The 13538-nt window shown below is 43.6% G+C and overlaps 1 protein-coding gene across 1 annotated transcript; it reads left to right on the top strand.

Moving 5' to 3' along the window:
* Window positions 1–12175: 12175 nt before the first annotated feature.
* Window positions 12176–13294, top strand: CMKLR2 (chemerin chemokine-like receptor 2). The gene has a single exon (XM_004576900.2). It carries the CDS (start codon window positions 12214–12216, stop codon window positions 13279–13281), a length of 1068 nt encoding a protein of 355 aa, XP_004576957.2. The 5' UTR covers window positions 12176–12213; the 3' UTR covers window positions 13282–13294.
* The last annotated feature ends 244 nt before the right edge of the window (window positions 13295–13538 follow it).

The following is a 13538-nucleotide window of genomic DNA, read 5'->3' as shown; positions in this document are numbered from 1 at the left end:
CCTTGCAGAGGTTGGCATCTTACCTAGCAGTTAAGATGCTAGTGCGGGTGGCTTCATTCCTGCCTTCATTCACTCCTGACTCTACTGCTGATTCCAGCTTCTTGATATTGCATACCCTAGGAGGTAGTTCGTGATGTTTAAAGCGCTTAAGTCTCTGCCATTCAGTGGTCCAGATTCCTGGCTCCTGACTTTGGCTGGCCCAGTCCTGGCATCTTTGGACATTTTGAGACTGAACCATGGATGGGTTTGCTGTCTCCTAGTCTTTTCCCCCTCCTTCCATGCCTGTCTCCCCTGACCCAGAAATCAGTAAATGCAAATGAAATATATATATATATTTCACATATATTTATATATTATATATTCATATATATGGATTATATATTATTATATATATTCATATATATATATATGAACAGATATGTGACTTAGTGGTTAAGATGGCTGCATTCCATATTTGAGTTCTAGGTTCAGTCCCCAACTCTGATTCCTGAGCCCAGCTTCCTGCCAATGGTAATGGCTCAAGTGCTTGGGTCTCTGTCTCTCTCCCAGGAGACTTGGACTAAGTTTTTGGATCCTTACTTCACCTCTGGCCCAGCCCTATCCATTGTGGGCATCAGGGGAACAAATACAGCGGGATCTTTGAGTCTAACTGTGGCTTCCTCTCTCTTACTACTTCTCTTAGCATCTCCAATAAAATTTAAAAGATACTTTATTGCCAAAATTACTAAAAACCATCTGAAGTATAGGGAAAATGGTGCCAATAGACTTGCTCAATGCAGGGTTGACAGAAACTTATTTTTTAATGCAACATCTGCGAGGCACAGTAAAATGAAATACAATAAAAATGAAGCATGTCTATATATGTATGGATATAGTTGGCAGAAATGTGTGATGTATGAATTTTTCTTTGCAAACTATGTTTTTATTATTTTTTTTCATTTGACTTGGTGTAGGGAAAGAGAAAGGTAGCTAAATCTTTCATCTGTTGTGCCACTCCCTAAATGCCTGTAATAGGTAGGACTGGGCCAGGCCAAAGCTAAGGAGCCTGGATCACAGTGCGGGTCTCTCAGGAAGGTGACAGGAATCCAGCTCCTGAGTCATTGGCTGCCTCCCAGGTACACAGCAGCAGAAAGATGCAGCAGAAGCTGAGCCTGGGACAAGCACCAGGACACGGGATGTGGCATCCCAAACAGCAGCTTAACTGCTGTGCCAAACATCCACTCCACCAACTTTTTGCATTGAGATTATAGATACTGCTTTGATATTCCATTGTTGCACATTTCTTTTGTATTCTTATATGTGCTCAGGGCTTTTTTTCCCCAGCAGTTTTATTTATTTGTATCAGACAATGTTAGCAAAAAAAAATTCAAGTGTTGGGCTGTGCGTGGTAGCCTCGTGGCTGAAGCCCTTGCCTTGAACACATCAGGATCCCATATGGGTGCTAGTTTGTGTCCCGGCTGCTTCACTTCCCATCCAGCTTTCTGCTTGTGGCCTGGGAAAGCAATGGAAGATGGCGCAAAGCCTTGGGACCCTGCACCCACATGGGATACCCAGAAGAAACTCCTGGCTCCTGGCTTAGGCTCAGCTCTGATTGTTGTAGCCAGTTGGGGAATGGATCAGCAGGTGGAAGATCTTCCTTTCTGTCTCTCCTTTTCTCTGTATGTCTGACTTGCCAAGAAAAAATAAACCAATCTTCAAAAAAAAAAAGAAAGAAAGAAAATTCAACCGAGGACATCATACTGATAAGTATCATCATGTAGTGATATGGAACAGATAGTGACTAAGGAAATTAACAGGGTGTGTATGTCACTTGTCTAAACAGAAATTCTAGCACTGGCACAGCAAACGCAAGCCCATTATTAACAGATCATACAAACCATCAAGAGAATCTAAAAATTGGAATCCTTGTGAAGTCTCCTAATGTTGAATGTTAGCACCTGCAGCAAACATTTTAGAACATTTTCTCAACTAAATCTAACACAGAGACTAACAGTGTGTAACCTCTAGAAAGTGTATTTGTAGGTGTTGGACAGAGCCAGGACTCCACTCTGACAGGACACGCTGTGAAAGAGGAGGTTCAGCGGCAAGAAATAGAAGGAAGGAGTACAGATTGAGCTCCATTTATGTAGATCAGGACTCTGTAACCACAGCATCATTGATATTTTTGGCCAGAGAATTCTTTGTTGTGGGCAGCTGTCATTATATTTTAGGAGCATCCCTGGCCTGTAGCCACTGGATGCCAGTAGCACGCACCCTCCCAACAGTATCTCCAAATATTGCCAAAAATCTCCTGGGGGTGGGGAGTGGAGAGACGAACTACCCTGGATTAAGAACCACAGTTATAGACTTTGGTGGTAAAAAGGGGTGGGAATTGGTATGAAGGTAACACTTCCTGGGATGCTAGGTGAACTAGCAAAGTCACAGAAATGTGGTAACAGAGATCTGGGTTCTCCAGAGGACTAGGAAGTTTCCAAGATATGGCATTCCAAAACTGGAAGCCAGGAACAAAGATTAGGAATAAGACAATATGCCAGTTAATCAAAGGGGAGGTGGCTTGGGATATCTGCCAAGTTATACCTTGATTAGAAATATGGTTGAAGAGTGGAGCAGGCAGACAGAAGGAGGCTTTTATCCCAAACCTGAAGACTCCTAGATCCTCACCAAGGACTATCAGTACGAGCACCGAGGACTACATCCCTACTGCCAAGGAGACCACGGGGAAATGGAGTGCCTTCAGAGACCAAGAACTCTGAGGTCACCCACCCCTAATTGGATCTACCACATGGGATGGAAGAAGCCCAAATCCTGCCTTGCAGGATCCAAGGTCATTGGAACAACAACCATGATCCCTGAGCGGTCCGCAGAAACAGAACAGTAAACTTCCTTCAGGACTAGGGAGAGGAGCTTTCTCTGGTCCTTGTCTGCTTCCAATTTTAGGTCCCCACCCCCTCTCGTAATAACCATCAGGAGCGCTCCAGAAACTCCTCAAAACAAACAAACAAACAAACAAAACAGGAATAGATAGAGAACAACAAGGAAAGCTTAGAAACAGACAGGTAACGGTCAGCGGGGATGCACTTATAACTCACTGGGTGGGACACAAAGATTAGTTACTCCTCACTGGGGTATGGAAGATTTCTCTGCACACCCCTCCTAAACATGCTCACCTAAACTGTTGACATATATCCTGTTAGAATTATAGAGTTAGACCACCTGAAAAACAGCCAGGTTCAGCGAAAACATGTTTCAATGCTATAAGCTGCTAAATACTAAAATTAAAATAGGCATGAGACAGCAGAATAGCAATCTAAGCCATTTTAAGATGTATAGAACATGGATGAATATAAACCAAAATTGAAATGTCTATGAAGAAGTCACAGGTTGTGGTTGAGAACCTGCATTTTCCTATTAACATATTGGTTAATCAATACCATGTCAATTCATGCCACAATGTTGTAAATGGTTGGAAATATTACGTTGGGGCTTTTAATTGATTGGGAAGATACTCTGCCGGCTCTACCTTCAGACCAGAGATGGTCTCACCAAGAAACCATTGAACTTACCAGGACAATAAGATGCTGGACTTTTTGCTTGGTAAATACTTCCAATGAAAGAATGTCAACTGAATTTGAACTATGGAAATGCAACAAGGTGGAGCAATCCGCCGTGGGGGGAGGGTGGGGGGAGGGGCGGGGGGAATCCCAGTGCATAAAAAATGTATCACATAATGCAACGTAATTAATTAAAAAAATGAAATGCAATAAAAATATGTTTAAAAAATGTATAAAAAAGAAACATGGTTGAGTTCAAGAACATAATTTGTAAATGGGAGTGAAAAAAAATCAAGCTGTGGATTCAGTTTTGTTCCAGAGACAGCAGGAAGCAGGTTGAGGATCCTTCACTGGGGGTTTCCACACCATTTCTGAAGGACAAGAGAGTTATCACAGCTGCAAAGAATAGCTTTGGTGGTCCTAGGTGCTGATCAGTTACTTTGCTTTGTTTCCAAGGGTCCTTCTTGGTAACTCCAATAAAACCCAGAAAATTCAGGGTCTTATGTATCCATGTTCCTCCTGCAGGGAAATGTCTCTAACTTTAGGAAGGTTTACTAACTAACTAGGTAACCAACAGTGCTGTGATGAACTGCTTAGTTCATTCTTCCCATAAGCCTGTTGATCCAGTCTCCTCTGTTACCAGAATCTCCATCTTCTACAAAATGGGTCTTTTTCTCCATCCTACCTCTTGGAGAAGATAATTTGAAGTGTAAGACTTCTTTGAAGTATTTTACAGCAGTTTAGATCTCATAAATCAGGTCTTCCATGTGTATCAAGAAATTGCAAGATCAAAGTGCCGCACATCAAGCAATTTCCTTCTTACTGGTTTGCTATACTGTGCTTGCGAATTGACTCATTCGCTGACCTCATGGGAACATCAGCAGCGAAAGCAGAGGAGGGCAGCCCAAGTGCTCTAGTTTCTGCTACTCAATTGGAAGATCCAGATGGAACTCCAAACCCCTGGCTTTGGCCTGACTCAGCCCTGGTCATCATGGCCATTTGAGGAATGAACCAGTTCATGTAGGATATCTCTCTCACTCACTATAACTGTCTTTTAGATAGATAGATAGATAGATAGATAGATAGATAGATAGATAGATAGATAGATTTCTAAGAGAGAGAGAGTCATCTTATATCTGCTATTTCATCCTCCAAATGCCCACATCAGCGAAGGCCAGGCCAAGGGAGTAAGCCAGGAACTCCTGGATCACCCACATCAGTGGAAAGTACTCAAGTGCTCGAGCCATCCTCTGCTGCCTTCCCAGGGTGTGCAATAGTAGAAATCTTGATGGGAAGTTAAAATTAGGCATATGGGATGCAAGAGTCCTAAGTGGAGCTCTAATCACTGTGCTAAATTCATCTTAAAATTAAAGACACTGCATAATTTACTTTTTAATTGTGTTGATTTTTACTGTCCATCTCTTCCTGCTAGCATCTAAAATCTAAAAGGAAAGAAATAGTTATCTCACTGAGTGCCTAGCAAATGTAAACTTATTAAATGTTTCCTGAATGCACGTGTGATTCATGGTGAGAAAGGATACTTAACTCTGAGTTAGTGTTGTAGGCCAGATGCTGGTGACACTCCAAAATAGCCATGTTCAGGTTCCAGTCCTCAGAATCTTAGAACATGACCTTTTTCAACACAGGGTCTACGTAGGGCTGATCATGTTAAAATGAGGTCTTTGGAGGCTATTCTAATCCAAAATGGCTAATGTCCTTATTGTCAAAACAGGAAATTTGGACATAAGCACAAGATACTCACACTGTGGAGATGAAGGCCCAGACTGGGTAACACATGTTTAGTCCAAGGATGCCAGTCTGCCAGCAGATGAGATGCATAGCACAAATTCTCCCTCACAAGCCTCAGAAACACCCTTCCAGGGATGGGTGTTTGGCAGTGTTTAGGTCACTACGTGGGGCAACAGCATTCCAGGTTGGAATGTCTCATTTGAGTTCCAGCTTGTCTACTTCCATTCTAGCCTCTCACTAATGTGCACCTTGGGAGGCAGCAGGTGACAGGTGAAGTATGTGGGTTTCTACCACTCCCATTGAAAACCTGGATGAGGTCTGGCATAGTAGCCTAGCAGCTAAAGTTTTTGCCTTGCATGCGTTCTGGACGCTGGTTCTAATCCCGGCTGCTCTGCTTCCCACCAGCTCCCTGTCTGTGGCCTGGGAAAGCAATAGAGGATGACCCAATGCTTTATGACCCTGCACCCATGTGGGAGACCTGGAAGAAGCTCCTGACTCCTGGCTTCAGATCAGCTCAGCTCTGTCTGTTGTGGCTACTTGAGGAATGAACCAGCAAGAGAAAGATCTTACTCTCTATATTTCCTTCTCTCTGTAAATCTGACTTTCCAATAAAAATAAATTTTTGAAAAACAAAAAAGGAAAGGAAAGGAAAAAGAATCCTAGATGTTGCCAGCTCATGGCTTTGTTTCTGGGCATTTGACAGGAACAATCCCTGTCTCTTGAAAAAAAAAAAATCCACTTTGCTAGCTTCCAGACTTTAATATTATATTTTGCTTATTTTAAGCCAAAGTGTGGTAATTCTAAGAAATGAATACAATTACTCTAAATATTTGAGCAATTCTAAATTAGGTTTGGAAATTTAATCAGATATGGAGGTGCCTGTAAATTGTAAAGTAATACAGAAAGTACAATGATTATGCAAGCATATGTTCTCAGGGGTAAATTGTTTGCTTATGGCCTCAGTAGTACAGTGGTTGGATTGTGCCTTTTTTCTTTTACATCCACCCCATCCCTACCCTTGGCTATCACCACTGCACAGACACCTCTGCTCGTCATTGAAGCGGGAATTTTATCTTCTGCTGGAGCTTTTTCTCCAAGCCTGAACTGGCCTTTGAGTCTTACTGAGTGAGGCACTGGCTTTTTCTTGGCAGGATTAGGATTGTCCAGATCACTCTTCCTCAAGGAATGCACCTGCTTTGCCACAGGAGTGTGGGAGAGAAGGTAACTGGTGTCTTTCAGCAGGAGTGTGCACCACTGTCTCCTGGCAGGCTTAGTAACAAGAGAGAGTCTCCCCACTTTGGGTGACCAGTGTCGCTGTCAGGAATCAGAGCTCTTTTAGGAGTTTTTCTTTGAGGAATGAGGATCCTGGTACTCATCACTTAAGATTTTATAAAATGATTCTGATCACTGGTTGGACTATTTGGGCTCACAGTTGCTAAGAGCCCAACAGAAGCACTCAGAGGCACTAAGAAGGGAAGGGTTTGACCCTGAGTGCCAGGCCTGAAAGAACAGAGCCTCAAGGCAGAAGCCCCATTTGGCTCCCTGGAGTAAGACACAGACACAAAGGAAAAGATTCAGTGGCAAGGCAAGATGCTGGGGGCAGCACTGCAAGTTCAGGCTAGAGATGTTAGCAGTGACATTGATTTAGAGGTGAGCTCACAATCTCTTATCTGAAGCTTGGGTGCTGAACAGGATCCCCAGCACAGCCAATCATTTACTAAACATTAAGTATCTTATTTAGACTTGTGCTAGACACTGCAGGGGGTACAGAGATGATGGTTATTATTCTTCAGGAATTCAGAGTCTGGTAAGGCAGAAATTTAAGATAAATTTGGGAAAAGAATGTGGCACAGTGGTTAGGATGCCGCTTGAGATGCCCATAATCTGAATGCCTGATTTGTGTCCTGGCTACTCCGCTTCTGATGCAGCTTTCTGATTAAACACACCACAGGAGGGCAGCAAATGATGGATGGCTCAAGAATTTGAGTTTCTGTTCTGAGTGGAAGTCTACACTCCTGGTTTTGGCCTGGCCCAACTCTGGCTATTGCGGGCATTTGGGCAGTGAATCAATGAATAAAAGACTTTTCTTCGTCTATCTGTCTGTCTTTCAATTAAGCAAGAAAAAAAATTAAGCCTTTATCCTTTTTAAACTTTATTTCTGATGTTTATATAGTTGAGAAGGATGCAGGCCCATGTTGCGAACTGATTAGAGTGGGAAGGATTGAGGTATAGAGAAAAGAGGATGACATCATTGTTTTCAATTTTCCTTTTCTTCCTGTATCTGGGGGAAAGGGGTGAGAGAAGGGAGAAGCTGCACCCAGCATCCTAACTACATCAATGCTTGGATTTAAACCTTTAAAAACCTTCATAACACAGGGCATTGTGCAGTGAGTGGCTCAGTATACTAATCCTCCGCCTGCAAATGCCAGCATCCCATGTAAGCATCAGTTTGTGTCCTGGCAGCTCCACTTCCCATCCAGCTCCCTGCTTGTGGCCTGGGAAAGCAGTCGAGGATGGTCCAAAGCCTTGGGACCCTGCACACACATGGTAGACCCAGAGGAGATTCCAGGTTCCTGGCTTAGGATCAGCTAAGCTCTGGCCATTGCAGCCACTTGGGCAGTGAATCAGTGGACAGAACACCTTCTTCTGTCTCTCCTCCTCGCTGTACATCTGACTTTCTAATAAAAATAAATAAATCTTAAAAAAAAAAACTCTCCATAACAATATAGTTTAGGGCCCGGCGGCGTGGCCTAGAGGCTAAAGTCCTCGCCTTGAAAGCCCCGGGATCCCATATGGGCGCCGGTTCTACTCCTGGCAGCTCCACTTCCCATCCAGCTCCCTGCTTGTGGCCTGGGAAAGCAGTTGAGGACGGCCCAATGCATTGGGACACTGCACCCGCGTGGGAGACCTGGAAGAGGTTCCAGGTTCCTGGCTTCAGATCGGCGCGCATCGGCCCGTTGTGGCTCACCTGGGGAGTGAATCATCGGACGGAAGATCTTCCTCTCTGTCTCTCCTCCTCTGTGTATATCTGGCTGTAATAAAATGAATAAATCTTTAAAAAATATTGTTTAGACTTTATAGAAGAATGGCAGAAGAAGGAATTATCCTTGTGGTTAAGAACATTTGAGTTTAGAACCTGTCTTTACTGCTGAGTGATCTTGTGCAAACCATTAAGCTTTAAAAAAAATAGATTTATTTATTTACTTTTATGTCAGAAAATGACTCTAAGAACAGATGGCATTTGAATTGAATTCTGAAGAATAAAGAGATTGACTGGTCTAGGGTCAAGAGAAACCAACAGATTCCTGTATGTACAGGATGTTTTCCCTAGAATGACTTATTTACTTGAGAGAGACTAAGCATTCCCATTTTCTGGTTCATTTCTATTTTTTTAAAAGATTTTTATTATTTACTCATGTATTTTTTAATTTATTATTTTTAAAAAATAATATAACATGGTTGAACCTGGCTCACTTCTTAGCAGAAGCTGACCCCGGAAGCCTGGAACTTGATCTAGGTATACCACCTGCTGGCAGAAGCGTGGTGCTTTCAGCATCACCACTCCCTCCTCAGGACTGCATTAAGGGTCAGGAGCTGGTGCCGGGCAAGCACTCTAACATGACATGTGGGCATCCTGACCACCCTGTTAGCTACTAGATCAAATGGGCACCCCCAGATTTCCATCTGTTTTTAATTGATACTTAATAATTGTTTATATTTACCAGGTACAGTATGACATTTCAATATATATTGACAATGCGGAAGGATCAGACCAAGGTATTAGCATATGTGTCATCTCCGACACTTATCATTTATCTCGGGAACTTTTCGAATCCTTTCTAGCAGCTATTTTTGAAATATAAAATTAAGTTTATTTGCATTTTAAAAGATTTATTTATTTATTCAATTTTATTTGAAAGTGTTACAGAGTGAAGAAGAGACACACAGAGAGAGATCTTCCATCTACCGGTATATTCCCCAAATGGCCCCAATGGCCGGAGGTGGGCCAATCCAAAGCCAGGAGCTTCTTCCTAGTCTACCTCATGGGTATAAGGGTACAACCTGAGCCAAGCTTTTCTGTTTTTCAGGCAGTAAGTAGGGAGCTCCAGTGAAAATGGAGCAGTCTGAACTTGAACCAGCATCCATATGGGATGGTAGCACCATAGACAGAGGCTTAGCCTATTATGTCATGTCACCAGTCCCTAAAATTGGGTTTTTTTTTTCTGATTGATTGATTGATTGAGTTTTATTTGAAAATCAGATACACAGAGAGGAGGAGAGACGGAGAGCAAGATCTTCCGACCATTGATTCACTCCCTAAGCGGCCGCAACAGCCGGAACTAAGCCAATCCAAAACCAGGAGCCAGGAGCCTCTTCCAGGTCTCCCACAAGGGTGCAGGGTCCCAAGGCTTTGGACCATCCTCCACTGCTTTCCCAGGCCACAGGCAGGGAGATTCATGGGAAGCACGGCTCCTGAGATTAGAACTGGCACCCAAATGGGACCCGGCGCATGCAAGGCAAGAACTTTAGCCACTAGGATACCGTGCAGGACCCTAAAATTGAATTTTAAAAAATATTTAGTTAATTGAAAGGAAAAATTAGAGTGAAGCAAAGATCTTCCATCTTCTGATTCATTTGGCCCATCCTCCACTATGTTGCCAGATAAGTTAGCAGGGAAGTGGTTTGTAAGCTGACCAGCCAGAACACAAACTGGCGCCTAAGTGTGACCCAGAATTGCAGTGACTTCATACCACAGTGCCAGGACTCACTTCATTTTTGGTCCAGCTGCCTGATAGTTCTCTGGGAAAGCAGCAAGAGACAGTTCAAGTTTTGGGTTTCTGCCACCTGGTAAGAGACTCAAATGGGGCTGCACTCTTCTGATTTCGGACTGGCTCCATTGTGGCCATTTGAGCGCAATGTGCCACTGGTTGTGTGTGTGTGTGTGTGTGTGTGTGTGTGTGTGTGTGTGTGTGTGTGTATGAGAAAGATAAGTGGCAGACAGAAGGAGAGCTTGGGAAGGACAATCCCTGTCTCTGTAACTCCATCTCTCAGGTAAATAAAAAATAGAAGGGTGAAGGCATCAAAACACCCTGTGTTGCCCACAAGCATCTCAAACATAACTTTGGGGTGCGTGTTGTGGCACAGCATCTTAAGTTGCTACTTGGGATGTGCACATTTCATATTGGAGTGCCTAGAATTGGGTCCCACCTTCACTCCGCATCCTGCTCCATGCTAAATCCCCTGGGAGGCAGCACGTGATAGCCCTGGTCGTTGGGCTCCTGTCACCCACAAGGAGATCCATGCTCCTTCTTCTTGGCTTTGACCTAGCTTAACTCTGGCAGTGGTGGGCATTTGGAGTGTGACACAGCAAATGAAAGATCTCTCTTTCTGTCACATTGACTTTTTCTTTTTTAAAGATTTTATTATTATTGGAAAGCCGGATATACAGAGTGGAGGAGAGACAGAGAGGAAGATCTTCCATCCGATGTTTCACTCCCCAAGTGAGCCGCAACGGGCCGGTGCACGCCGATCCGAAGCTGGGAACCAGGAACCTCTTCCGGGTCTCCCATGCGGGTGCAGGGTCCCAAAGCTTTGGGCTGTCCTCAACTGCTTTCCCAGGCCACAAGCAGAGAGCCTGCACTCGCGTGGGAGACCCAGAAGAAGTTCCTGGCTCCTGGCTTAGGATCAGCTCAGTTCCAGCCGTGGCAGCCACTTGGGCAGTGAATCAGTGGACAGAAGATCTTCCTCTGTCTCTCCTCCTCTCTGTAAATCTGACTTCTCAATAAAAATAAGTAAATCTTAAAAAAAAAAAAACCTTCCTATCACTGAATTTGTCATCCTAGTTAAAGCTTTTTGAGAAATCTTGTAGATAATTCAAAAACAAGGGGAAGGGAATAGAAAGCAAGTGGTTGAGGGGCACAGGAGTGTGGTTGAATAGCAGAAATCACATGTACTGTTCTCTAACACAGTAGGATAACCACGTTGATGACACTTAACTCTCGGGCTGGTGTTGTGACTTCATATATGTGGTGCTAGCATCCCGTATGGGTGTACCTCTGATGCAACTCTTTGCTAATATACCTGGGAAAGTAGTGGAAGATGGCCCGAACAATGTGGGTGCCTGCATCCAGGTGGGAGATCTGGAAGAAGCTCCTGGCTCATAGTTTCAGACTGACCTGGTGGCAGCCATTGTGGTCATTTGGCAAGTGAACCAGCAGATGGAAGACACCTGTTTCTCCTTCTCTCTGTAAATCAGCCTTTTCAATGACAATAAGTAAATCTTAAAAAAAAAAAAAAAAAACAACAATCATAGAAACTTTAATTTGATTCTACTGGAAACTAATTATAAGTGGTTAGAATCAGACTTATCAGCAAATACTCCTTTTGGATGAAAAGTCATGCAAAGTGATATGACCCTGATAAACACATCTGCATTCACAATCCTACAATGAGAACATCCTTGGGTACGAAACAGTGGGTTAAGGTCTCAGACGCTCTCCTATTGGTCCAACGTGGTGTTCTAGACACCATTCAGAATTTTTTGTCAGGGCTTCAAGCACATTTGGAAATCATCCCTGTGTTAAGTATTCATCTGTTTTCTTTTGCATTTGCCAAAAATAATAATGCATCATGGGACCTAAGAAATACTCATCAAGTATTAATGTTCTCTCTCGTTACTGAATGCCTTATAAAAAACAAATTCTTAGCTTTTAAAACTGAGACCCAGTAAAACTTTGACAACTTTCGTATAATCACAAGTCCTACCCAGAAATACACCCAGATCTCAAGCCGGCACGTTTTGTTTTAATGTTCCCCAATCCTCACTGAACCTGTCTCTTAAAATGTTTTTTTTTTTTTTCTTGTTTGACTTGCTTCTGTAGGTTTGTTGGTTCTGCACTTAACAAGTAAGATCATGGAAGATCTAGAGGAAGCATTCTATGAAGATGTTGACAACTATTCCTATGCCCTGGAATATTCCCTCCCGGAGTCCGATTCGGAGGAGAAAGTGTACTTGGGAGCAGTTCACTGGGTCTCCTTGGTGTTCTGTTGCATAGCGTTTGTTCTGGGAGTTCCAGGAAACGCCGCTGTCATTTGGTTCACAGGGTTCAAATGGAAGAAGACAGTCACCACTCTCTGGTTCCTGAATCTGGCCATCGCTGATTTCATTTTTGTTCTCTTCCTGCCCCTGTACATCTCTTACGTGCTCATGAGCTTCCACTGGCCCTTCGGCCTCTGGTTGTGCAAGGCTAATTCTTTCATCGCACAGTTAAACATGTTTGCCAGTGTTTTCTTCCTGACAGTGATCAGCCTGGATCGCTACATCCACTTGATCCATCCTGTAGTATCCCATCGGTACCGAACCCGAAGAAACTCCCTGGTGGTTATTATATGTGTGTGGTTTTCAGCTTCTCTAGTTGGCGGCCCTGCCCTGTACTTTCGGGACACTATCGAGTTCAATAACCACACCATCTGCTACAACAATTTCCATGAGCATGATCCTGACATAATTATGATGAGGCACCATGTTCTGACCTGGGTGAAATTCATTGCTGGGTACCTGTTCCCTCTGCTAACGATGAGCGTTTGCTATTTGTGCCTCGTCCTCAAGGTGAAGAAGCGAAGCGTCCTGATGTCCAGCAGGCATTTCTGGACAGTCCTCGCTGTGGTCGTGGCCTTTGTGGTCTGCTGGACACCTTATCATCTGTTTAGCATTTGGGAGCTCACCATTCACCACAATAGCTCTTCCCACCAGGTGCTGCAAGCCGGAATCCCCCTCTCCACTGGCTTGGCATTCCTCAACAGTTGTCTGAACCCCACCCTCTACGTCCTCATTAGTAAGAAGTTCCAGACTCGCTTCCGGGCCTCAGTTGCTGAGATCCTCAAATATACCTTGTGGGAAGTCAGCTGTTCTGCCTCAGTGAGTGAAACACTGAGAAACTCTGAAACCAAGAGTCTGGGGCTCTTGGAAACAGCCCAGTGAGTTAACATCTTTTCCACAAGTCAGCATAATGCTTTTTGGGGGGTCCTCTGACAGATGCTTTCATATATTTGATTCCAAGATTCAGAACTGACCATATATTTGTTGTTTGGGGTTGGTTTAATGGCATTTTATTTGTATGTCAACGTAAAACTTAGGAAGGATCTTTGTGATTGTTTTTTTTTGCTGTGATGTAAGTGATTTGTGTCTTTCTTGCTAATTCCACCACAATGGATTAATCACCACTTTGAAGGTTTATG

Source organism: Ochotona princeps, chromosome 5 (genome assembly GCF_030435755.1).
Source record: "Ochotona princeps isolate mOchPri1 chromosome 5, mOchPri1.hap1, whole genome shotgun sequence".
Lineage (NCBI taxonomy): Eukaryota > Metazoa > Chordata > Mammalia > Lagomorpha > Ochotonidae > Ochotona > Ochotona princeps.
Note: the sequence above shows the minus strand (reverse complement) of the source record. Positions and strands in the feature narration are given on the sequence as shown.

What these genes read in the sequence shown, in the direction of transcription:
- CMKLR2 (XM_004576900.2), top strand. Translation starts at nt 12,214, where the DNA reads ATGGAAGATCTAGAGGAAGCATTCTATGAAGATGTTGACAACTATTCC.